The 27,967-nt window shown below is 45.8% G+C and overlaps 1 protein-coding gene across 2 annotated transcripts in view; it reads left to right on the top strand.

Annotated features, from left to right (window-relative positions):
- The window catches only part of LOC142492496 (uncharacterized), a 300,526-nt gene that overhangs the window by 81,284 nt on the left and 191,275 nt on the right, over positions 1-27,967 (top strand). Inside the window, exon 7 of one of the 2 annotated variants that reach the window (XM_075595160.1) lies at positions 2,034-2,599. The exons of the other annotated variant lie outside the window; for it this stretch is intronic. Coding sequence (XP_075451275.1) covers positions 2,034-2,077 — 44 coding nt within the window. The 3' untranslated portion in view covers positions 2,078-2,599. Of the gene's footprint in view, positions 1-2,033; positions 2,600-27,967 lie in introns of those variants that run through there. 2 annotated transcript variants of the gene reach the window in all.

Here is a 27,967-nt window from a genome sequence, read left to right as displayed (position 1 = left end):
GGCAGAAAGAGGGGCTCGTACTTTGGCTGACGTCAGAGGAGGGGCGTGTCGAGACGGCTCGGGATGCCCCGTGGGCGGGACATACAAATTGACCAATGGGAAACGCCAACATTCTGCCGCCTCCCCCAGTCAGCCCATTGTCACCTACTGGGCAGGCTCCACTGAGTCAGGCAAACCAGAGGGTCTCTGTTCTCTGGACCCAGTACTTTGCCCTGTCCACTTAGCACCCTGAAACCTCTCAACGTCCCGTCTCCTCTTTGAAATATGGACTCTATGCAGACTTGCTGGCACCTTAAACATATGCCCTGGCTGACCGTATAGAGCCTTATAGTAACTGTAAAAACACAATAAAGTGCATTTTATTACAGAATATACTTTGGGGGACCTTATACTTATAAGTGAAATAACTTGTGGACATTTGGGCTCAATCCAGGAGTCTGGGGGACACTGAGAAGCCCTAGAGTAATTCACCTTGCGTACTGGCAAATCATGCATGCTCGCCAGGGAGAATTAAACGACTACCAGTAACTTTGCCCCCCCCCCCCCCCCCCCCCCAACTCCTGCAAACAAAGTAATTGCATTCCCAAATATCACCCCCTAAAACAGACACACAAGAACCCACAGTTCTAGGGCTAAGGAAAAATGAAATAGGAAAAACAGGGACATTTTATTTTCCAGCATGTATTATCTATCCCTGGTCCCCGGCTTATGGAGGCACCAGGGACCCCGCGGATTCAGGGGTAACCAGCGGGCTTAACCTTTATTAGATAGCCAGGTTACCACGTCCCATCACAGGGGAGTGGGAGTAGGGTCTGGAATAGAGGGGAGTGGGTCTGGTAGTGAGGAGAGTGGGGTCAGTTCTGTCAGAGAAGGGAGTGGTAGTGGGTCTGGCAGAGATAGAGAGAGAGAGAATGGGGACAGGTCAGAGAGAGGGGAGTGGTGGTGGGTCTAACAGAAGTGTGCGTGGGTCTCACAGACAGGAGTGGGGGCAGATCTGGCAGAGAAAGCGGTGGGGGTGGGTCTGGCAGAGAAAGCAGTGGGGGCTGGCCTGGCAGAGAGGGGAGTGGGGGTGGGTCTAACAGAGAAAGGAGTGGGGGTGGGTCTGTTAGAGATGAGTGGGGATGGGTCTGTCAGAGAGGAACGGGGTCTGATCTGGCAGAGAAGAGTGGGGGTAGGTGTTGCAGAGAGAGAGGAGGGTGCAGATCTGGCAGAGAGAGTTGAATATGGGTGTTTCTGACAGAGAGTTAAGTGTTATTAAAAATTAGAAAATTAAATATAGGCTCCTTTCAGTGTGAGATGGGTAAGCAGATTATTGGAGATAAGGAAAAAGCTGAGATATTAAACAAATTATTTGCCTCTGTGTTTACCAGGGAAGAATCAAGTTCAATAGTAGCGCCGCAGGAGGAAGCCACAACCTCCATATTAATGAACAATTGGTTAACTGAGGAAAAAGTTCATAAGCGGCTTGATAAAATTAAAGTAAATAAAGCACCTGGCCCCGATGGCATACATCCAAGAGTTCTCAAGGAGTTAAATTCAGTAATAGCCAAACCATTATATTTAATACTCAAGGACTCCATTTTCACAGGCTCAGTACCACAAGATTGGCGTAAAGCAGATGTGGTGCCTATATTTAAAAAGGGAGCTAGATCACAACCGAGGAATAACAGACCTGTAAGACTGACATCAATAGTGGGGAAGCTACTTGAAGGTGTAGTACAGGTTAATATTCGGGAATACCCAATGGAAAACAAAATTATTAGTAATATTAAATACAGATAATACTAGAAAACTTTGAAAGACTAAATTCAGTTGGAGTAGAAAGACAGGAGCAGATAAGATAAGAATTGCATAGACTGGAAAAAAAACAAACCTTAAATGCATGCTTGCTAATGTAAGAAGTCTGACAGATAAGTGGGGGAGTTTGAATTAATAGCTACAAGAGAGCAGTATGATATTGCAGGCATTACCGAAAAATGGTGTGGTCATCTCATGACTGCAGTTAATCTAGAGTGGTTTCCCTTTTTTTGCAGGGATCAAGCAAGTGGAAGAGGTTGTGGAGTATGTTTGTATGTGAAATCAGGTTTAACCCTATTTTAAAGGAAGATTTTATGAAGGGGTTGATGAAAATGTAGATACTTTGTGGATAGACGTTGGCAGTGGAGGTAAAAGTCCAAAAAATTTTGGTAGGGATATGCTATAAACCACCAAATATCTGAGATTCAGGACACTTTCTGCAGCTGAAAGGAACTGGCCAATCCCCGGCAGATTTGGATTTCTGCAAACCAATCGCCCATCTCTTGTAATTAGCCCTCCCTCCATCACGGCAACGCCACCTGTCATTCAGTCCAGTGAACCATCCAATCCACCAGATGAGGGAACATCACCACCATGTGTGGCGCCACAACTGGTGTAGATTAAACCGCCAGCATGGAGACACAAAGATACCCTCAGCATGCCTGAGACGACTCGTCATAATTTGTTTTCTTTTTTTTTTTTCCCAGTACAGTACTTTTATTTTGTATATTTATTTCTTTGTCTTGCTAATTAATGCTTTCTTACATCTGTGATGTATTAAATATGTTTCTGGCCTAATGTTTGTCTTGGTGATATTGTAACATTTGTAAAGACGTTTGTGTTTCTTGACATATTTCTAAGGGCATTCCTGCTCCGATGACCTTTCTGAGAGCACGGATGAGGAAGGTGTGGCACATGTCACATCCTCGTCTGACACATTTCCTTTGCCTATGAGGCCTTCTACTTCTCTCATACTCGGTGAGAGTCGGTTCTGCAGCAGAGTCTCCTCGGTTAGACTGTTTCACACTCAGCCAGCTTCTTACGCAGCTTGACCTTAGTATCAGACACCCTCTTCTTCATCATTTCAATGGTTCACTGAGCATGGTTCACAGAGTTAATGTTATAAACAAATATTTGGGTCCATATGGTGATCTTCTCAGACGTAGACGTCTTATACGTAAGCCCTCAGAGTAACTTTGCTCAGTGATCCACTACGCCAATAACCATAACATTCATTTCTGCCTCACAAAATGGGATCACACGGATCCTTCTTCTTGGGGCATGTTCCGCCACGGTGGCCACGTGCTGTTAGAGAATGCTGTTAGGTGTTGTTATTCCCCTTACTTATATAATGACGTCTTGCATTATATTAATCCCAACGCATAGGAAGCGGTGTGTTGAATATGCAGAGGTGCGCTAAATATCTAACACGTAAAGATGGGACTCTCCCCAGGTGATAGCTATGACATAACTCAGGGATTTAATGTTACGTTAGTTACATATAACAGTGCTCTGTGGGTAAGCGTTGTTAGATTGAACATCTCTTGCATATCATTGACGTTCGTTATATTAATGCAAGAGATCGTTAGGTATGAAAATAGCACTTAACGTGGCGTTATTTAGTTTGGAAGATCCCCATTAGCACTTAATGAGGCGTTAACTGAAGTTAACATCTTGTTAAGCCATTAACGAAGCTTTGTGGATCTTTCCCTGAGGGTTTTATTGCATTATACGAGTAATGTATTATCTTAGTGGATAGGGGAGGGGGGTTCTCTCCTCTCTGTCTCCACCAGCTCATCATCAACTGTTACCTGTCCCACTCACCTGTGTAACTTCCAACACAATCTCTATGAAAACTTCCCATAAGAAGGTGTCGGAAACAGGAAGAAAGAGGGGAGACGGAGAGAGCCTTATTGCATTATAAGTGCAGTGTGTGGGGTCTGGGGGAGATGGGGGAGAGAGGCTGCAGGGTGCTGGTTACAGACTGTGCATCATCCAACAGAGTATGATAACTCCATGTGATATTCTCAGGAAACGGAGGAGAGAGGGAGAACTCGAGAGTGGGAAAGAGAGTCAGAAAAGATGAGAGAGAGAGATGAGTGGGAGAGAGAGAGGGAATTGGAGAGTGACAGTTTTAATGAATAAAAAATGTACAAGTAAGTAGAAAACAACGCTCCAGGTGTATGTACGTATATCTTTATTTATATAGCGCCATCCAGGTACATAGCGCTGCACAGCAGTAACACACGTGACATCATATAGCAAGTACTGTAGCATCACAGCCAGAAAAAAAGAGAGAGATGCCAAAATTATCACGCTCCAATCTAAATTGCGTTCCCTCTCCTTAAAACACAAAAGTAGCCCAGACCCTCAATCCTTACAAGATATGAAAGACACCAAAATTGCGTTAAATATGCTGCTGACTTCCAGAGCTGATAATTCACTGAGTTGGTCTAAGAGGAAATTTTACGAAAAGGCAAACAGACCGGACACAATGCTGGCGCGTATGCTACGAGACAGGCAGTCTAAATATAACATCCCAGCCATACGCTTAAAATCCGGGACCACCACAGCCAACCCAACGAAAATAGTAGAAGAATTTGGTTCGTTCTATGAATCTTTATATAATGGGGAGAAAGTGGCCCATAATATCAAAACGAGCGGGGCATTGCGAGATTTCCAACCAGCTCAAACCTAGAGAGATTGAGGGAAACAGATAGAGAAGCCCTAAGTGCAGACTTCTCTATCGAGGAGCTCTCACGGGCTATTAAGGAACTTAAACCATCAAAGGCTCCCGGGCCAGATGGTTTTTCGGGGTTATATTACAAAAAATTTGTCAAATTGCTCGCCCCGAGGCTGCTCCTAATGTTCAATGCAATTTTAGCGGGAGCTCCCATCCCCGGGGAGATGCTGCAGGCGTCTATATCTCTAATTCACAAGCCTGGTAAGGATCCGCTGGACTGCAAAAGTTACAGGACAATTTTGTTAATTAATACAGATATTAAAATATACGCCAAATTACTGGCCAATAGACTCTGTCTTATCCTACCCGGACTTATACACCCAGATCAAGTCGAATTTATTAAAGGAAGGCAGGCAGCGGATAATACCTGACGATTTATAGATCTGATAGAATTGGCTAATAAAGGAAACACTCAAAGTATGCTGTTAAGTCTGGATGCAGAAAAAGCTTTCGATAGGATAGACTGGCCCTACCTAAAGGAGATGCTTGCGGCATTTGGCTTTGGGGATCGGATCAGTGAGGCGATTCTCGCGCTTTACTCTGGTCCTACCGACAGGGTCATACATCAGGGCTATCCTTCACTGCCATTTCAAATAAAGAGTGGCACGAGACAGGGTTGCCCACTATCCCCTCTTTTATTTGCCCTTTGTATTGAACCACTGGCGACGCAAATCAGAGGCAATCCAGACATCCCGCGGTTGAACGCGTACTCACAATCTCATAAAGCGGCCTTGTATGCAGATGACATCCTCTTGATTGTTACAAAACCCCTCACCTCCCTACCAAATTTATTTGATCTATTGGACAGATTCTCGAGGATTTCAGGGTTCAAAATAAACCAATCTAAATCGGAGGCTCTTAAAATCAATCTCCCTAGACATACTGAGAAACTGTTACAACTGAATTTCAAATGTAATTGGCAACGGAAATATATCAAATATTTGGGAGTCCACATCACTAAAGATACCACAGGCATATATAAAGCAAATTACCCCAACCTGATTCGGACTCTAAAATCGGATTTACACAGATGGGCTTCCCAGAGAATTTCCTGGATAGGTAGGATACATAGCGTCAAAATGAATTTACTCCCCCGTATCCTCTACCTCTTCCAAACACTGCCGGCGCCACTCAAAATGAAGGATTTACTCTCATTTCAATCTGAGATATCTAATTTTATATGGGGGGGGGGGGAAACGAGAGTTAATAAATTGAATATGAAAAGACCTGTATTGGCGGACGGGCTAGCGGTGCCCTGTCTGCTATCATACTACAAAGCGGCACAATTAAGCCAAATTGTTCAATGGCAATCCAACCCACATTGGAAAAGATGGGTGGAGCTTGAAAGCGCTGCCTGTCCCCCATTGGAACTTCGCAGCCTGATTTGGTTGCCCAAAACACCGCAAAAATTTGCTGACACACCGCTTTCCTCAATGACCAACTCACTATCAATCTGGGAGGCAAATAAGATAAGGCATTCCCTCACGGCAAAACATACCATGATGACCCCCCTATGGGATAATCCTATGTTCGCACCGGGCCTGATAGGCCTAATATCTCAATCTGAAAGCAGAAAGGATACAAACGGATTAGAGACCTGGAGGGTTATAATAGGATGATCAAAACATTTGATCATATCAGGCTAGAAAAAGATATACCTCACTCAGAATTTTTTAGATACCTCCACGTCAGAGCATCCTACATTAAATTTGCCCCATACCCCCCATTGACATCCTTCGAAAAGCTCTGTCTGGCAGAGGCAGACACAAAGGGACTTATATCACAGCTATATGGAGAAGTGATAGGTTACGCAGGGACAACAAGTGCCCTCCTTTAGATCCCAATGGGAATCAGATTTAGGAGAGATCCTTGAGGATGAGGAGTGGAATGCTATATTCTTAGCAACAGCAAAGAGCTCCATCTGCACTACTCTCAAGGAGAACGCATATAAAGTCCTCATGAGATGGTACCTCACCCCGCTGAAATTATCTAGGTTCGTGCCAGGATCCTCCCCGCTGTGCCCGAGGCAGTGCGGAGGAACGGCAGACCTGTTACATATGCTGTTGTCCTGACCACGGATCTCCCCAATCTGGGAAGCAATTAGAAATTGGATTCAGAGGATTTTTGACCTTGAGATACCACCAGACCCATGGCTGTTCCTTTTGAACAGACCATTAACGGGCCTTACCAAAGCAAATAATAAACTAATCGCACATTTTGCTATAGCCACGGGGTGCGAGATTGCAGCATTATGGAAACGCCCCGACATCCCAAATATACCAAAGATTCGAAACCGAATGTAGTTTATATGCCAGATGGAGAAGTTAACGAGTTTAGTTAACGACACTAGCACCAATTTTCTAAAAGTCTGGACGCCCTGGTTGGCACAGACAGATATCCATGGGGTTGAGAGAGAATTAATTTGGCTATGATAGAAACAGATGCGCTCTCCTTGGGAGGGGTTAACTCTCTCCACTTCAGAGAAACAGATCGTGGGCCGGTGGCACTCCAGAGTCGTCAGATTAATGCCGAGTTGGAAATGTCTAAGATAAGCTTGACCGAACCATGAGAAGAAAAAGAGGTACCACAGACCTTCCCTACCACACTCCCCCCCTACCTTCCAGACGCCCCTTTTTTTTCGTATTTATTTTCTTTATGTCAATATCATTTTATTACTTTATTATTTATACCATACACAAGATTGTTCAGTTAACTTTCCAGTTCATAGTGAGTCGCCCGGCCGATTAGGGCTCGAAAAGCCGTGCGATCTCACCAAACCTGTTTCATATGTTTAAATATCTATCAGTCACACAACGAATTATATTTTATGTTATGTTGTACTATATGTAATACTCAATAAAAAATTTAAGTTATAAAAAAAAAAAAAATCATTAAAAAGGTTATGCCGCAATTTTTATTAAGTTTAATAAAAATTGATGAATGAAAGTCCCCCTCTTTTAATTGTACGAACATTTTAGGCGGGAGGGGGTTTCATTCAAGTAGCCGGAACAACGGAAACACTTAATTATAAGTACCATACTTTAAGGATGCATAGCAGGGAATTCCTGTGAGTGACTGATGCATAATTTAGCCCCGGACTTGTAAGACATCCCGCTGACATGGTCCCAGGATGTCTGGAAGAGTCCGGAGTTAAAAAGTAACGCCCATGTCCGGTGCTGGGCGTTACTGGCAAGACCTGGGGATATTGGTTGGGAGAAATTGGGCACCGCAACTGCTAGAAGATGAGGCTGGTCGTTGATAATAAAATAAGTTTTATTTGGGCATAACAACCAAAAGATTAAAACCGCACAAGGTATCCCCTGACGCGTTTCTCGCCTCACAGGGCGCTTTCTTATCGGTCCCAAGCTAAGTGCCCCTCCCCCCCTTCTTTTTTACTTGACTTATACATTGGATTACACCTCCGTTATATACCGTGTAGCAGGACTGGCACAGCGTTTATCATCATAGTGCCAGGTCCAGACACGGAGAGGCCTGTTCTCATTATTCGTTTAGGGGGGACACTTTTGGATTTCAGCTGGTGACTGTTTATGTTCACTCACCCACACCGTGGCCAGTTCCACCTACAAGAATTTCATTTTGGCCTTCCCACAACATTGAACTTGCCAATTCTATTTTACCACCTCCACTTTAGTTCATTAGAGCACACTCAGGGGAGCTTCTCTCCCCATTCTCTACAAGACCTGGGGATAGGTGGGTTGTTTAGTTCCCACGCAGCGATTGGCTGCAGAGCATAGAGATAGGGGTTTTTACTGTTTAAAAATCCCTGCAGCCGATCGGGAAGTGTGTTCCATCATGTAACGAGATTCATTGTGCGGTACAAAGATTCTAACATCGTAACCAAGATTTGTACCCAGCTTAAAGAGTTCGTAAGAACTAAGGACTTCCAAACCAATTCTACGGCAGTAGAACAAAGCAAGCAGTCCCGGCGAAGAAAAAGTGGTTGCGAGCGGCGCCGCTAGCCAAAGACTGTTTTTGCGGCTTTGCTTTTGCACAACTCCCGCTCCTGGGAAATTGTGCTTAAGGACTCTATTTCTAAAGATTGCGGTCTGGAAGTAGAATATTTTGTTTTACCCCGTCCCAGTAAGTGTATTTTCGTAACATTTTGTAAATCAAGCTGTGTATGTTCATTGTGTAAATAAATTACAATTTATTTTATCTCTTGCTTTGCTCAGTCAAAGGATCCGGGTAATTAAGGTGTTAAAAGCATTGGTCTACCGTGACAGGCTTTTTTTTCTGGTGGCAACGGTGAGATCTGACTGAGCCTATGATATAGTTTCCTGCGGGGTGCTATAGCATAGAGGGAGACTCGAAAGTTGAAAGCTCCCAAAGCAAAAGGTAGCATACACACGATTTACAAAAGCACGCAAGATACAGTAACCCTTTGTCCCATAACTTTTTGCCTGTGGGTGAAACATGGATAAGCGAGCAGGACGATTCAGGACTTGGGATCGTGCCCGGATCATTGTCCGGTGTGAGTTATGGACTACTGACAACTGGTCGGTCAAAGGTGACATTGGAGAAGGATTTGGAAAGACATGAAGCAGGCATTGCTTATTCTGTGGTCATGGATCCCGTAACTGAAGCCGGTGATTACACTTCAGCCCGGGGCACAGGAGTTTAATCCAGCCCCAGAGGGAGACGGACAAGGGGAGGGAGAGGGTGCTCACTGGGATAATGGTGAAAGACTGGATCTGGGGGGTACGGGAGGAATTGTTCCTATAGTTCCCGTAGTCCCTGTGGCTACGGAACTTGCTAACTCTGGACTCACAGCACTTCTTGCCTCATGGGCGGGGAAGGAGCTACAGCAAATGAGAGAATTCGCATGCTAGCAGCTCTACAGGGACAAGTCTTCCCACAAGTGGATAACCACAGTTTTAACAAGTTTGTCTGTGGCACTGACAAAATCGATGGTTTCCTCTCAGACTTTGAAACTCAGTGTCTGAGATACCGGGTGCCACAACGGGACAGGGTGCTGTGCATGCACCCATTGTTATCTGGAACGGCTAAGCAGACCCTGCAGTCCATCGCACGTGAAGATCGAGATGACTACGAGCATGTTAAAGTTTTGCTGCTGTTGCAGTATGCCCTCACCCCAGAAGCTTACCGTGGCAAGTTCAGGACAGGGGAACATGATCCCAAGGAGTCCTATGTGAACTATGGTGCCCGCATGGCACGGTACTCAGTGGGTGGAGGATTGTGGTGCTACAAAATACCACACTTTGCTGGACTTGATCTTCCAAGAGCAGTTGCTCTAGCAGTGTCCCTCGGACGTGAGGGCATGGGTCTTTGACCGTAAACCTAAGACCCATCTGGAAGCTGCCCGGATGGCGGACGAATATGTGTGCAGCCGCCTCCTGATGGATGAGAAAGGTGCTCCCAGGAAATTGGCTGTGCCAGCCAAGGGAGCAAAGCAGACCCCTCAGTGGATACACAAACCTGCAGCAGAAAACCGTGTTGCAAAGACTAGAGTTTAAGCATGAAACGAGATGCTACCACTGTAACAAAATCGGTCACATCAGACCTGACTGTCCGGACCGTGCCAATTCTGGTGGACCTCATCAGGGGCAACGTTCTCCAGCTGCAAGGCCGGTCACCCGTGTGTGGCTGGCACACACAGAGGAGTCAAGCACAGCCACGCAATCAACCCACAGAGGGACGTCCACAGAGAGATCTGCGCTTGCCACCCCGGGAACAGCAGCGGAGACAGGGACATCAGGTTGCGCCAATCGGGTTGCAATCCAGTGATGTCCGGCAGAAGCATCTGCAGAATGTGAGCATCGGAGATCGGCAAGCGGACGGCTTGCTGGACTCCGGTGCCACCGTTACCCTGGTCTGACCTGATATGGTCCGACCAGAGGATTTGCTCCTGGGCACCGGGATGCAGTGACCATGCCAGATGGAGGACCGCGGTCACTCCAGGTTGCCCGGTTCTTTTTGGATTGGGGTCGCAGACGTGGCATGAGGGAGGTGGGGGTATTGCCTGCGTTGGATGCCGAAGTTTTGCTCGGCAACAACCTGGGGCATGTAACCTGTGTGTTCACAGCAGAGCTGGCTCCTGTTGCAGCGATTACTAGGAGCCTGTCATCAAGGATCACAGCAGATTCATCCCCTGTCCCCCTGCATTTGGGACCAACAGTTCCAGTGGTCTCTGCGGAGACCAGACAGATAAGCCAGACTGAGTCGCGACCAGAGACTGACTTACTGTTCCCTGTACCAGTTCCTGTATCCCCTGACTTAGAGACTAACTGTGGGTGGCCAATGTTAGGAAAAGAATTTAGGGATGCAGTGGAAGCTGACCCAGCTTAGAAGGTATGAGATTCGGGCGTCCGAGTCACGGTAAAGTGAGGGGTCAGACCACTTTCTGTGGCACCGCGGGCTCTTGTATAGAGAGCAAGGTTCTACTGGAAAAAATAGGGTCTGGACTGGTAGAAGACAGCTAGTGGTAACCAGGGAGTATAGGCAGCAATTAATGCAAGTAGCCCACTCTATTCCACTAGCGGGGCATCAGGGGATCACTAGCACGAGAGCCCGGCTGTTGCAGGGTTACTACTGGCCGGAGGCCTCAGGTGCAGTGGCAGAGTTCTGCCGCTCTTGTAATGCCTGCCAGCGAGTAGGTAAGGCAGGTGATCGTCTGAAGGCACCACTGAACCCGTTACCGGTAATAGGAGAACCTTTCCAGAGGGTAGCTATTGACATCGTAGGTCCCCTTATGGTTCCCAGCTGGTCAGGGAAGCGCTACACTACCGACACGTTTAATCCGAGCAGGGCTAGTTCCGCAAGCCGGGGGATGCCCCGGCTTGCTAGCCCCACTCCCTCGGCGTGCCGCGCGTCACCGATGCGCGGTCACGCGTCATCGGGTGTCAGCGCCCCCTGCACGCGCGTCCAGGGCTCCCCGAGGGAGCCCTGGTGTCCCGCGATGTGGGGGACGGCGGCAGGGGGTTCCGGGGGACCCGGCGGACCCGGCAGCGGGAGGGAGAGCGCCCCGATCGGAGGGCGCTCTTCCGCTGCTTCGGCGCGCGCCCGGCACCCTCCGGCGCGCGCCAGGTTACTGCTGCGGCCGAGAATGGGCAAATGCTCGAATAAACTCGGCCGCAGCAGTACATCCTCACGGTGGTGGACTTTGCCACACGGTACCCTGAGGCTGTAGCACTTGCAACTATAGATGCTAAAGCATGCTATGGCAAAGGCATTATTAGTTATCTTCACTAGGGTACTGCTGCGACACACTTTATTCGAGCAAATACCCGGTATGTACCTGGCAGATACCTGGAATGCGCCGCTCCTCACCTCTGACAAGCCCCGTTGCGTTTGCCTTCCCAGCCTGGGTTCATGCCTGGCTGACGGGCGGCTGATCTGTTAAATGATAATGATTAGGATTTAATAGGCTGCAATGCTTCGCGTGTCTACCAGATGGCATAAATTCATGAATTGTAATGCAGTATATATATATATATATACTGTGCAGTATTGCAGCCAGCGGGAATAAAATGCTTCAATCCCTGCCGGAAAATACCTCAATGCACTCGGGCAGAAAACAGTCACAAACCTCAATACACCTGGGTATACCCGAATTCGTGGGACTAGCCGAGCTCGAATAAAGTGTGTCGCCAGTGTAGGTTTCCCTAGCGAGATCCTAACCGATCAAGGGTCGCAATTCATGAGTGAATTGCTACAATGTCTCTGGGATGCGTGCAGGGTGAAGCACCAGCGCACGACCCCTTACCACCCCCAAACCAACGGACTATGTGAGAGGTTTAACGGTTCCCTGAAGCAGATGCTGCGAGCCTTCATAGAGGTGGAGGGGAAAGACTGGGAGATTCACCTGCAGCACTTGCTGTTTGCCTACCGAGAGGTACCGCAAGAATCCACCGGCTTCTCTCCCTTCGAACTGCTATATGATCATAGGGAACGTGGACCTCTCGACCTATTCTGTGAGGGATGGGAAGGGGAGAGTACCAATACTGATGCCTCTGCTTCAGTACGTGGTAACTCTCAGAGACCGTGTGACGGAGCGGCCTGTAGGTGAGGGCAGATTGATGTACAGACAGAGGGTTCCGCTTAACTATAGTGGTTTATTTGCCACCACACAGAAACCAAAACATTGGGGTTAATACCCCTTTAAGGCAAAACACAAAAATAATTAAATAAAATCCTATTCCTGTTAGGGAAACTACACCAGCATGTCCCTAGCTAACGGCGCTGGCCATCTAACCTGGTTCCCAGCCCACAACATGCCCTGGCATATGGAACAAAGTGACAGTCTCTGCACAGAACAAATAAAGAGTTTTTGCTTATCTGCCAGTCCTTGTGTTTATCCTGGGTGTGATTCCCAGCTGGACCCCGCTGGCCTGCTTCTCTCAGTCCTAGGGTCCAATACAGCCACTCTCTCCCCGACTGGGAGACCTTTCACTTCCCCTCTCTCTCTCTCTGTGGAGGGAAGCAGTCTCAAAGTCTCTGACAGCTTCCTGTCTTTTATGCCTGTTACATCAGGCATTGATTGTCCACACCTCCCTGTTCAGGTGTGAAATCCGACACCTGTGCAGTCTAGGAAGGGAGTTAACCTCTTCACTCGCTTACAGACCGGTTAGAGATGCTCAGGGGGTTTGTGATGGTGAAGGGGTACCCAGGCCATTAATAAAAAAGGCAGAGACAAAAAATACCTGGGCGCTCTCTTGGACCCGATCCCGATAAAATATGAGCAATGATGCAGATAATATTATATTCCCAAATTCAATCACTCCTGTGTGAACCACAATCAAAGTGTCCAAGGTCTGCTGCTCGGAAACCCTTAGGGGAACCTTTCCTTAGCCCCCAATGAATGAGACAAAAACAGAAAAAAGGGAAGCGCAGGTGATTAAAAGTCCTTCGATATAGAATCAAATACCTCGAGATCAAAGGGCAGACTGGTGAATGGTATAGCCAGACTCCCTACACCTTAATAGTGCACAAGGGTCTTTATGGGACCACAGTCAATGCACTTCTTATGGTGAACTTCAAAACGGGGGAGGGTCAATGCAGGATAAATGGATATCATAAATACTCGCACTGGCTTGTGTGAGCACCGGTGCATCAGATTATTCCTTTCCTTGTTTGGATGAATATTGACGTCTCGGTCAGTCACTCAGTGTGGCTCATTCTCACCTGATGTCAATCAGAACTCACCCCGAGGCGTTGGTGGAACACAGAGAGAGTACTCAACTCCATCTGATTGATTTTGTCTCTTATTATCCATACAGATAAGGTCATCTCTATTTGTATTACTGTATGGATAATAAGAGACAAAATCAATCAGATGGAGTTGAGTTTATTCCTTTTATTACTAAATATAATGGAATGTCTAACAAAATAACACAAATAATTAAAAAAAACACTGGGGTATTCAACAGGGTGATACAGTATTAAAAACAATACTACCCAAGTATCCACAGATAGTTTTCAAAAAAGCTGATAATTTAAAACTAAAACTATCCCCTAGTTGTCCATTCAATTCTATAAAAGCACAAAATACCACATGGTTCAAAGAATTAGATGGATTCTTTACATGTGGCAAGTGCATCGGTTGCAGCTATAGTTCTAAATGCAATAACTTTAAATCTAATGTTACAGGGACTAAATTCCCCATTAAGTAATTTATTTCTTGCAAGACTCCTTTTGTGGTCTACCTGTTAGAGTGCCCGTGTGGACTACAATATGTAGGGCGAACAGGTAGACCATTGAAACGACGTCTTGCAGAACATGTCTACAATATTAAAAGGGGTCTGGAGACACATAGTGTCTCCAGCCACTTTAAAATTAAACATGGTCAAAACCCTGCAGGTTTAATATGCAAAGGGATTGAATGCCCTAGGCAGAATTGGAGAGGGGGTGATAAAATTAACCTTATATCCAGACGCGAAAGCTACTGGATATATACCCTTAAAACCATGACCCCGAGAGGTCTCAACATAGAATTTGACCTGGCAGCATTCTTAAAGGATAGCTAGGTCTATATTCTATTGTAAAAGAAATTGCTAACCAGTCCTCCAATTCCACCAAATCCGCAGTTTTTCTCTTTTTCCCTTTTTCTCTCTGGGTCCTCTATATAGGTAAAAGTCAGGGGATTGCTTATTAGTTTCAATATTGAACTAACCCCCACAATATTGCTAGCTCTTTTATATATTTTTTATATATTCTTATATATTTTTTGATGTATTCTTATTGATGTATTAATTGTATTGTAGCAGAGTGTATAAGATATAGTCTGTGTCATTGTCCCGACATGAAATAGTTACAAATTGTACTGTAGCAGAGTGTATAAGATATAATCTGTGTCATTGTCCCGACATGAAATAGTTAAAGTCAGCTGTATAATAGATTGTCTTCTATCACTCATGTGAGGGCGATTAGTAGGAGGTCCCAGTGTGGACAATCATCCAATGGGAATCCCACGGACATTATGCACATGTGTATAAATAACATCAAGTGCCCCCACTGCTCCATTACCCCTGAAGAAGTGACGTCAGCAGTCACGAAACGCGCGTAGGGTGGAGCCTTCAGTACGTGATACAGCGTGCATACGTTTGGAGAGGAGAAGGGGTTGATCAGCGGTGACGTCATCAGAGGAAGGACGAGGCGCTCCGAGTCGCGGCCACGAAGCGGGGATTCACGCCAACTCCAGCCTCCTCCTGCATCACCCCGGCATCCTCCCATGAGAGCGGACGGCACGTTGTATGCTGCATGTAGGGAATAACGGCATGTGAGTGCACTGTTGTTTACCCTGTTGTTTTTAGCAATAAATGTTTGGTATCACACTATTGGTGCCTTATCTTTCCTCACATACGGTTTGTGGTGTTGCGGACGTGGATTTGGAGTGAGGTTTTCGTCGCTTGCCACAACGTTCAATTGGAGGCAGCCGTGAAGCAAGGAAAGATGCCTTTTGAGGCCCATTTTATCTACTTTTAAGTAAGTAGCTGGCAACGGTGGGGGAGAGCAGAACTGACCATAGGGTACTGCGCAATGGTTGTTCTGTCTTTTTATTTCCAGATCAGGCCTTAATCCAAAGGAATCGAGTGCTGTGGACTGTGGACTTAATATCTCCATCATCTAGGCTATGGGACTTTATCCATTTTGCCAGGTTTAGTATCCGACAGTGCGCCAAGGAATTACTGTTTTGTGTATTATCTGTTTTATTTGTTATCTGTATTTATTCTGCTTTGTCATACATGCCTTGTGGATAGGTTTGTTTTTTCATTCCTGAGGCAGCCATCCCCCAGTCTACCAAGTTAGTTTGTGGGGTATCACTTATTGGGTTTCCCTTAAAGGGGATTCTCCCTTATATTATTTTTAGAGCACTTATTCATTTTCAAGTAGTGTATAAGTTAGGTTAATAGGTTGAGCGCTTAGTATATGTTTAGTTGTAATTTTTTTCACCATAAAGATAAATTAGTTGGAGAGAACTGCTGGTTTCTCGTGGATGGCGCCGGTGTATCCAGACAACGGAGGACTTCCGCATGCGTCATGTCTGCCCACGTCACTGTAAGGAATCCGCTCCGCAGTTTACTGGTTGCCTTACCTTGCAGACGTGTACAGTCCTGGAGCACCTCTCCTGATGTTTGCTGCAGCCTGGATTCACTCACCAAAGCAATACACACTCCCTCTGGTATCTACTGCAGCTGTGCAGCCTATCACTGCAACCTAGACTTGCATTCACTCATTGGAGCAGTACCTTCACACCCCCCTCCGGGGATTGGCCTGCTGGCCTTTAAGTATTGTCTTCCCATAATGCTCCCTGCCGAGCATAGTCCTTCCTGGATGTCACTATCTGTTCTGCCACAAGCCCTCGCTTGTTCCTGTCTCTCATGCTGAAGCGGAGTATTCTCCTTGTTGTCTGCAGCTCCAGGTTTCCTAAGGCCGGCTGCTATATTCACGCAGCGGTCTGCTCCAGTCTCCTGTGTTGTAGCTGAGTACTCTTCTTGTTCACTTCAGCTCCTTGTTTCCTGTGACCGGCTGCTATATTCACGCAGCGGTCCACTCCTGTTCTCCTGTGCTGAAGCAGAGGTTTTCGTCCCTGCGTCCCTCAGCCTCCTGGATTCCTGCACTGAAGCGGATGTTTCGTCCCTGCGTTCTTCAGTCTCCTGGATTCCTGCACTGAAGCGGAGGTTTCCCTGTGTATCTTCAGCTTCCTGGTTCCTGGGGCCTACTCTTTCCCTAATCTAGAGAGGCCGTGTCCTGGTTCCTGCGCTGAGACAGAGGATTCCCTAGCCCGCTCAGGACTCTTGCGCTGTAGCACTGGTGCACCCGTGCAGCAAAGCGGTGTGCTACTCTGGTCTGCCTACCATCTCCTGTGACCAGTACCATGGGCCATGGTCGTCGCTCGCGCAGAGGCCAACCCCGCGCTCCTAAGCTGAAGCGGGGCTCTCCTGACTACCTGTTGCCGAACTCTTGCCTGAACAATGTTTATCCTGATGTCTCCTGTCCTGACCCTGGCTTCTACAACGACGACGCTGTCTTCTCCAATCCTGATCCTGCGACATATGACTACGAACTGCGCAATCCGGATCAGCCTGCGCGGTCTCAGGTCGGTGCTTTTACAACCCCACCTCAGCCTCGCGGTCCGGTCCTGGTTTGTGGCGAGCAGAACCCTGACAGTCACGTCCTGTGACGGCTCTAGTCAGGGCGGAAGAAGCTGCCTTGCGTTTCAGTCTCTGTGGCTTGCCAGCACCTCCCTGTAGTATTCTCCCCAGCTCTCAGTCACCTCCAACAGCTGATTCAACGCGTTTCGCTGTGGCTTCGTCAGGACTCGTAATGCTAAACCCCAACGGCTCCCTTTATATTGTCCATATACATATGCTATTGGCTAATCAGGGGGGCTGGCACAATTAATTACAATGAGTATACAGCTTGTATAGCGATCACAAGGGAGATGTTACAATCCATAATACAATATACAGTATATTGACAGACAAACTATACAGTAAATGCTAATACAAAAAATTATCTAATAGCCCTATTCTAGATATACAATTTATTAATAAAAGTAAATATATATAATATGATTTAAAATAAGTATAAAAAAATTATGCAAAAATGACGCAAAAGAGCAGATGTCTAAAAGGATGAGGAAGGAAGATAAACATAATTAGATTCATAATATAGCAGAATACATTAATACTTAAAACTTAATTATGTTAAAAAAGCACCAATGTCTATATCCACATAAAGACCCTTTGGAGTGAGAGTCTGCAATTTATGGATCCAAAAGGTCTCCCTTGTTGCTAAATGATTCAATCTACTGCCCCCCCCCCCCTCCAATGTACAGGGACATGTTCTATGCCTCTAAAGCTTAGGGTCTTTGGATCTGAATTGTGATATATGCTAAAATGTTTAGAGACATTGTGCGTTAAAATACTCTTTCTAATATTTAAAAGATGCTCTAAAATCCGTACTTTTAAAGCCCTAGAGGTACGTCCTATGTATTGGAGGCCACAAGGGCACCCCAAAACATACTGTCGCGCCCCCTTTTATTCTCCAACATCTCCGCATTTTTCCGGGATTTTTTTTCGAATGCTACGCACTTCACCGGGTTCTCACTGGGTTCATGTTGCATTCTCAGCCGCGGTTCATGCGCGGTTGACGCACAGTTGATGCGTTTATTGAGAATGGTTCGGCTTTAATAGGTTGCAATTCTTCGCGTGTCCGCCAGATGGCAGGTATTCGTGAATTGTAATGCGCATGCGCTTCAGTAATGTGTCGACTTGCAGGTGTTTCGTTTAAAAAAGATACCACAGTGTGATATTGTAACTTGGCCTTGGGACTGAAGGAAGAGGTTACAATAATGTATCAATTTAGGCTTTTCATATTAAAGAAAGACAAAGACCAGTTTCGGTTACAGTATTCTACAGAGACCCGCCGCCATGAGTGTTCAAGTGCAGCCCGCTTTCCAAAAACCCGACAGAACATACGCGTATTTAATATGGGCCGCGATTAATGCAACAGATGATAAGATGGCAACAGTTGTTCAAATTTATCAGTATTTTATCGAAAACTATGACTTTTACAAATTTTCGCCAGCTCCTCATGTGTGGAAGCGTGCAATACGGAAAAGGTTATGTAGCGATCCATGTTATTTTCGTATTGATCCCGAATTTATTGGAGGTTATTGGTGTGTATCACCGGGTTTTTCCTGTATCTATGATCATGCAGACGACAAAAGGCGAAAGGTCGTGTTAAAACCAACTAAGAAACGACAGTCGCTGGCAAGCAATGCGCCAGCACCAGCACCAGCACCGGCTTCCAATGACGGTCCGACCGTCAGTGAGAAACCTTGCTGTCTGTCCACGCACGGATACCTGCAGCCTGAGCCGTATAGTTTCGAGCAAGCTTGCATGTACCTAAGCAATTTCCAGCCTCATCAGCTGACTACAGGTGTAGTAGTCCCTGTCACCTGTCAACGACGTGTATGATCAAGAATACGGGACTGGCAGTGGCCCGGCGCCAGCTGATTGGGAAAGTCTATGGTGAGTAATGTTGCCGTATTTTATTCTGTTTTTTTTATTTTGAAAATATCAATATCAGTGCGATTCAAAAGTCAAGCGATTCTCCTGTAAGCAATATCATTGGCTGAGCGGCTTCTACAGTACTGTGCTGCAGATACTGCACAATTGGTGGAACGCTAGGCGCATGCGCATCGGAAACTTCTTGAAACGCATATGCGTGTCATCACATCGACGGTAGGCGCATGCGCATGTGAACAGGAGACGCCCCCCCAGAAAATTATTGGTGGGACTGGCTGGGAACTTCTTTGGGGGACTGACCATTACAGTAAAACTTTTATTTATTTTTTCCTCAGAAAAGAAAACTTTGTCATCTGGTGGATATGGATGGATAATATCGCTTTGTGTAACAATGCCTGCACATTGCAGAATCGGATTTAAAAAACCACGTACCGGAGTCTACAGTTTATTGGCCGTTGTTATTGATTGGGATAGAATACCTGAAACAGTATGCTGATGTTTTCAGACCGTACTGTATACAATGCTTTTTTTATATACTGTATACTGTATAATAAACCCGAGAAAATAAAAAGTATGTATTACAGTACATATGTGTCTTCTATACCAGTACATACAGTATGTGTCTTGTATTTTTTTTTAATACTCTTGTGATGTGCAGTGCTGAGCATGCCTACAGTATACAGTATACAGTGTGCCTGGACAGTACTGTACATTCTAGAAACACTGTTTTTTGTTACAGTATCAAAGGAGCCAATGGAACAATTTAAAACAAATCAACATGTTCTTTTATTGGTGGAGTAAGTACAAAAACATTTATTTACAAATACTATACAATGTTAAAACATTTTAATTGCACAGCAATTCAAAACATCAACAGGTTTACTGCTAGCTAAAACATTTATGTACAGAAAGTAAAAACATTTACAGTCAGTCAGTATGGTTTACAGTCACATGTTGATATTAAAAAAAATTATTTATTCATAAAATATACAAAACGCAACATCTCCTTTATTAAAGTACAGCAAGTCAAAACATTTACAGTAGGATGGTGTGCAGAGCGGTCAGTCAGGCCTGCACAACTCCTGTCCTCGAGGGCCGCAAACAGGCCCGATTTTCAGGGTAACCTTTGAAAACCGGGCCTGTTTGTTGCCCTCGGGGACTGGAATTGTGCAGGTCTTGTGTACAGTAAACACGAACATTTATTTATTAATACAAGTTAAAACACACAACTCCTTTATTTAAGTACAGCAGGTCAAAACATGTACAGTACAGCACAACAGTATGGTCTTACCTGTTTAAAAAAAAATCTTTATTCATACAGTAGAATATACAAAACGCAACATCTCCTTTATTAAAGTACAGCAAGTCAAAACATTTACGGTAGGATGGTGTGCAGAGCGGTCAGTCAGGCCTGCACAACTCCTGTCCTCGAGGGCCGCTAACAGGCCCGATTTTCAGGGTAACCTTTGAAAACCGGGCCTGTTTGCGGCCCTCGGGGACTGGAACAAAACATTTACAAAAAATAAACAACAGTTGAACAATCACGCAAATGCGTACCCCACCAGATTGTCCTTCCATGGCCAATGCCTTGCATGGCGCAAAATGCCATTAATGCAGTCTCGAACGCCTTCCATTAAAGGATCTGTAATTGAAAAAAAGCGCCACAATTCTTCCAGAATGGTCTTTCTTAAATTGTCAGGAAGCGCCTTTTTTTCGCGATTTCCTTCATAGTTCACTTTGAACACCCACTCGCAGTACATCAAGTAGGACACGTGGTGCTTAAAAAGTAACAAGGCATACTTGTGGGGTACACCAGCACTCATCACCCTATACTTCTCCCTGAGTGCCGGTGGCAGATCGCGCAGGATGATGTCGGGCACCGTATCGATGCAAGCGAATGTAGGTTGGGTTCTGGAAGCGGGTGTTCTTCTGTGAGCGGGTGTGCTTGTGGCGGCGGGCGAGGATAGGTTGTCTGGGAGGAAGCTTTCCTCCTGTCTTGGTCGCCGTGTTGTCTCCTGGCGTGGTCTTGACAGGGTTGTCATGTTATACTCTTCCTCAACGGCATACATGTACTCAAAATCTTCTGGTGAAGGGGGTGCGCTTGTTGATGGAAGGTGGTCAAAGGTCCCATTCATCACATCCATGCCACCCTCCTGCTCCGGCGTCGGGGATACAGGGACATGAACACCGAGCAAATTATGTATCCCCGCTATGTCAGTCTCTATCTTCTCCATCCGTCGATCCATCTTCTCCATCCGTTGATCCATCTTCTCCATCCGTTGATCCATATTTAGCATGGTCTCCAGAAGCAGATCTATCTTTGCCAGCACAGTAGAGTTCCCGGAGATATCCACACTTATCCCATTCAGCATCCGGTCTAACGAGCTGCTTCTTGTGCATGGCGTGCTGTGGACATCTGGGTGGATGGGTGCTACGGAGTTTGAGAGGGGGGTTCCATGGAGAGAAGCGGCAGCGTCGCCGAAGAAGGGTGGAGGAGGTGACCTGTGGATTTCCGGGAGAGGAGAAGCGGCAGCATCGTCGAAGAGGGATGGAGAAAGCGACCTCTGGATTTCTGGGTGAGAAGCGGCAGTGTCGTCTAAGCGCAATGGAGAAAGTGACCCGTGAATTTCAGGGGCACCGGTGGCAGCGTCGTCGAAGAGCAGTGGTGAAGATGGCCTGTGGGTTTCCGGGAGGGCGGCGGCAGCATCGAGGACGAGTAGTGGAGAAGATGGGCTGAAGATATCCGGGAGAGCGGCGGCAGAATCGTCGAAGCGTATTGGAGGAAGTGGTCTGCGGGTTCAATGGGTTGGCTGCCATTTGTTTTGCATTGAGTGTACATCACCGTATTGCTTCTTGACATAATAAGGCTTACGTCTATTAAAACCCTTAGCCTTTGGGGTCAGAAGAATGTTTCTTTATTGGCCTTAGCCTGTCATTTTGGCCTTGGTGTGGAAACGGCAACCGCCTTTCGCTTTTTCTGCTTGACAGGCACGGCAGAGGCGAGTGGCTTCCTGCGTCCGTAGAATCGGGGTTGATCCATGGAAGCAGATGGCACAATGCAGTGAATAAGGTGAACAAATTATAAGTGCGCAACTACAATCAATGGAAGTGAAGTGATAAAGTGATGTAATTGATAAGTGACCTTAAATAAAATTGAAGTATAAGGAGCGTCTGCAGCTGTGACACCAGGGATGGCTCTGGTCCCCCCTATTAGCAAACAAGAATACAAAAAACACAGCGCACAACGCTCATAGTGCATTAAAAGGTTTTTTTAGTAACCAAAAAAGAAGGTAAGTATTGTGCGTACATTTAAATAAACAATAACAAGCATTTCAGGGTTAATGTTACCCAAACACCAACGGATGCCCATGATGGTCTCGTGGCTCTCTCCTTCTCACTCCATCAGCCTCGGGGTAGGGCCTGGGTAATCTTTAATCCAATCGCTGGTGTTCCAGCCCTCAGCCTCGAGGTAGGACTTCTATGGTCTCCGGTTAGGTGAACAGCAGTCCAGATAAATCTCCGTTCAAGTTTGCAATGCCCGTCACTGTACAAGTCTCAATTGCAGCGGAGCAGCGGAGCGCACGCTGTTCGGCGTCTCGATCAAACACTTCCGGGTCTGTGATTTCCCTGATGAAGAGACCCATGTGGTCTCGAAACGCGTTGGACTAAAGATCTTGCGAACCCTCAATATCACAGTACTCCCAGAGAACCGGCCCGGTGATCTGTAGACTTGCAACGAACTCTCGCGGTTGTATGACGTCACAGACCCGGAAGTGTTTGATCGAGACGCCGAACAGCATGCGCTCCGCTGCTCCGCTGCTCCGCTGCAATTGGCACATGCACATTAATGAATTAATGAATGATGCTATCTTTACATTCCTATTTGGTTTCACTGTGGTGATGCTAGAAATAGGAGTCGCATACTGGCAAATCACACAGTGACCACATTTGTGGAAACCCCTAGGGATACTAGTAATAAATGATTGGTGGTGTGATTTAAACATACTGAGGGAGAGAAAGCTGGCCAATGATTTGGCCTTTTTGAATACAAATCTCGGTCCCTCACTTACTATAGGCTTCAAGTCTTTATTTAATTTTAGCATGTCCCAATGCTTTCTGACAATCCGTCTAATAGAGTCTGCTTGCCTAGATTGCTGAGTAATGAAAAATGGCCCTAATTGATTCTTGTTCGGAAAACAATCCACTTTATTATTTCTATTTCTGCGCGTTTTCTTGTTAGCTTCAATCGAGAGAAGGTCTGTCCTATTGGTATTTTTAACTCTATCTAATGCTTCCTGAATATGTGAATGTTGGTAACCCCTTTCCACGAATCTGGTCACTGTGTGATTTGCCAGTATGCGACTCCTATTTCTAGCATCACCACAGTGAAACCAAATAGGAATGTAAAGATAACATCATTCATTAATTGTAACACCAGTTACACAGTCTACATTATTCATTGTGGTTGTGGGAAAGACTACATAGGCCGAACCATTAGGTCTTTAAAATTAAGAATAATGGAACATGTGAGGGCCATTAAGAAATGCAATATTGCCCATCCCTTGGCAAGACACTTTGTTGATTGTCCAAAGGGAGGTATCCAGGGCTTCTCCGTTTCGGCTGTTGAGCATGTTCCCATGCCCCAACGAGGGGGTGATAGACTGAACATGCTCAACAGACGAGAGATGTTCTGGATATTCAGTATGGATACTCTCTTTCCATCTGGAATCAATCAAGATTGGGAATTGGTTCATTTTCTTTAAATATTATTATTTATATTGTATATTATCTAATTAGTATTATGACTCATCTAATTATATTTTCATTTCTGTTATAAATTTGTAGGAGTTTACACTTTTATAAATATAATATTTTCTACTGTATACAGGGATGGATTTAATCACATAGTTAATTGATGATTTACTATTATCACTTTATATAGATATTCAACAATATGTAGTTAATGTAGTTAGGTTATTATTTACGTGTATATAGATCTATTATATATATTATAAATATTTATTTATTATTTGGAGTATTAGTTAATAATGTATAAGTTTACACTTAGGTTAATCATATACAATGTTCGACAAACCTATACATTTGCTCGCCCCGGGCGAGTGGATTTAACCCCCGGGCGAGTAAATATTGGCCCAAGCAGCACACGTTTGGTACTAGGTGGCGACTAGATTTTTTTGTGTGGCGAGTAGATTTTTTGGTGATTTGTCAACCACTGATCATATATATATGCATATGAATATAGTTGTTCTCATTAGTGGAACAGTGGTATCTTAGTTAGATCTATTCTGTTTATGTCACTATATTATTCATATATCGTTCACTATTGGGGGTTAATATATGTGTGTTTCTTCATATATCATAGTAATATTATTGTTTATGTTATCATTTAGTTTAACCATGTTTATCATTAGATTCATTTTTAATTCTCTTTTTCTTTTAATTTTTCCGTTTTTCAATTTTTTTAATATTGTTTCTGTGTTGATTTGTTAAGGGATAAAGTTGTTTTTGCTTTGAAGTCACCATTCTGCAGAGCTTGTCTTTTTGTCCATCCAGGGCCTCCGTAGTTTTTAGTTCCGATCGCCATCTTGGATTTAGCTAGGAGACCAGGAGGGACAGAGAGACGATTCTGCAGATGGATACTCAGCTAAGTGGTGATTTATATAGTTTGTTTTTAATTATCATTGTTAGTGCACGAGCGGGGGAGGTTGTCCATACCTCACGGGCACCCGTAATTACACCCGACCATGTGATCGGGGGGGCACGTTTTGGCGCAAATTGGCTACCCAGCTCATGCATATATAAATGAGACATTGCACACATGCAGGTCACTCTTTGATAAAGCGCTCCTATAGCGCGAAACGCGTCAGAGGTACCTTATTTGTAGCCCGGTCTACTAATGCCATAAATTAAAGCATTTTTTAATTTGCAAGCAGCCTCCAGCCCTTTCATTTTTTCAGCAGTGCTCCACCACTTTCTTCTCTATGTGGTACACTATGTTTATCCAGGCCAATTTTGATATTTCTTAAATGTTCCATTATTCTGGTCTTTAGGAAGCGCTCCGTGTGGCCAATATATTGGAGTCCACAAGGGCGGCACTCTAACATAGATACTACATGGGTAGTTTCACACGATATGCCGTCATCAACTGAAAATTGCTCATTAGTGATATGAGAAATAGTCTTTCTGTCACTATGCAGAAGACTGCAGGCCCTGCACTTCCCACAGCTAAAATTTTGCCCAGGATTCTCCATCGGCCATGCCCCCGGGACACACCCCATGATGGGATGGGTGACGCACGCCGCATTACCATACTGGGGGACACAGCACGTCCCGCACTTAGGTCCCGCCCCGTGATGTGTCCCGTGACAAAGCGGCTGACGCACGCCGCTCTACCAGGCTGGGGGACACCGCACAGATCTCACTAAGGCTTCGCCCCTGTGACGTTACGGGTAAGGTGCACCAAACGCAGGCTACGCGCAGGTGCCGCACTGCCATGGGCACATGAGGTGTTAACTCCATCTCCAATGTCTATTCACCTGCACTTCTCCCCACCCCTGCTTATCAGTGGACAGCATATGTCTAGGGGGCGGGTTTCATTCGTTACCTTTCACCTGTGCTGCCTTTGCATTGGCTGCCTGCCCTGTAAATACTCAGCCAGCCCTCCTACTAACCGGCTGAGCATAAACCCTGTTTATGTACTTGTGTTTGCCTCAAACACCCTGTTATTTTGTCTTGCGTATCCTGTTCCTGTTTTGATCTCTGCTTGTATCTAGACCTTGCTATTGGACTTCTACCTTCTCTACTCCTGGACCCCGGCACTGCACAACAACTACAGTGGCGACACACTTTATTCTCGCTCGGCTAGTCCCGCGAATTCGGGTATACCCGGGTGTATTCAGGTTTCTGATCGTTTTCTGCCAGAGTGCATTGCGTTATTTTCCCGGCAGGGATTTAAGCATTTTATTCCGGCTGGTTGCACTACTGCAATGCCGTGTAAAAACACATGGGGGCGCTTGCGAGCTGTTCTCTTTGAAGCCGTCCCCTATAATGAATTGTAATGCAGTATATATACTGTATAACAACAGCCCCTATAACCCCTAACATACAGTACTGTACACATACAGTACTGTATATGCACATACATAAATGATACTACTGTATGGGCGGCGGGGGCGAGATGTGTGCAGCAGAGAGAGATCCGCTGCTCTCTCTCTGCGCAAACATCGGCACATTAAAAATTATTTGAAATACATTTTTATTGATAGTGTAGATGTGCAGGGGGTCTCCGGAGCTGAACCGCGTTGGTTTCAGGTCTGGGGACCCCCTGCTCCCCGAGATACAGCCCCCTTTATGAGGTGCCGGTATCCCTCTGCTTGGTTTAAAGGGCCCGATCACGTGATCGCGGCCTGTAAACCAAGCAGAGCAGAGGGATACCGGCACCCCCTAAAGGGGCCTGTATCTCGGGGAGCAGGGGGTCCCCAGACCTGAAACCAGTGCGGTTCTGCTCCGGAGACCCTCTGCACATGTACAGTATAAATAAAACACATATATAAATAAACACTCGTTCTTTACCTTAGCGGCTATGCGCTATGGTAAAGAAGCAGCATTTCTGTATTTTAATAATATTGTACAGTGAGCAGGGGGTTCCCTGAGCCAGAAATTAATGCTCAGGGACCCCCCCTGCTCCTGCTCAATATTATTAAAAATACAGAAATGCTGCTTCATTACCATAGCGGATAGCCGCTAAGGCAATGAAGGGGTTAACCCACCGTGCCCGCTTTATTGTGGGTAGCGGGGATGGGTGAGGGGGGTATTTGGCCCTTGGTGTGAGTTTAGGACTTGCGGGGGGGTTGCGGGTGCACTTAACCCCTTCACGACCGTAGCAGTTAATACCGCTACGGTCATGAAGGGGTTAAGCCCTCCCGCTACCCCCCCCCCCCGCAAGCCCTAAACAAGCACCGTTGGGGCTAATACCCCATTCACCCACCCCCGCTACCACAATAAAAAAAAACTCACACACAGCAGCCGCCAAAAAATAAATAAATCTAAATAAATAAATAAATGACTATAAATAAATACATTTGAAATACATTTTTATTTATAGTGTACTGTAGATGTGCAGGGGGTCTCCGGAGCTGAACCGCGTTGGTTTCAGGTCTGGGGACCCCCTGCTCCCCGAGATACAGCCCCCTTTATGAGGTGCCGGTATCCCTCTGCTTGGTTTAAAGGGCCCGATCACGTGATCGCGGCCTGTAAACCAAGCAGAGCAGAGGGATACCGGCACCCCCTAAAGGGGCCTGTATCTCGGGGAGCAGGGGGTCCCCAGACCTGAAACCAGTGCGGTTCTGCTCCGGAGACCCTCTGCACATGTACAGTATAAATAAAACACATATATAAATAAACACTCGTTCTTTACCTTAGCGGCTATGCGCTATGGTAAAGAAGCAGCATTTCTGTATTTTTAATAATATTGTACAGTGAGCAGGGGGTTCCCTGAGCCAGAAATCTAAACTCATGGGACCCCCTGCTCCTGCTCAATATTATTAAAAATTAATACAGCAGTTAATACCGCTACGGTCGTGAAGGGGTTAAGCCCTCCCCTACAGTATTCTCTCTTTTAAACTTCCCTGCCTTCAATGTAATCTACTGTACTGTATGTAAAACCCCCTCCCCAATTCTCTCTCTTTTAAACTTCCATTCCTTCACTGTAATCTATGTAAAACCCCCTCCCCAATTCTCTCCTATTGTGTGCGTTAAGCTTCCCTGCAATCTATGTAAAAAAAACCTCCCCCTATTGTGTGTTAAATCTCCCTGGCCTGTCCTGTGTTTCTGAGTGCAGTGTACTGTATGTTAATGTGGGGAGGGGGAAGGGGTTTATAAATGTGAGTTTATA

Source organism: Ascaphus truei, chromosome 4 (assembly GCF_040206685.1).
Source record: "Ascaphus truei isolate aAscTru1 chromosome 4, aAscTru1.hap1, whole genome shotgun sequence".
Lineage (NCBI taxonomy): Eukaryota > Metazoa > Chordata > Amphibia > Anura > Ascaphidae > Ascaphus > Ascaphus truei.
This window is presented reverse-complemented; position numbering and strand designations above follow the sequence as displayed.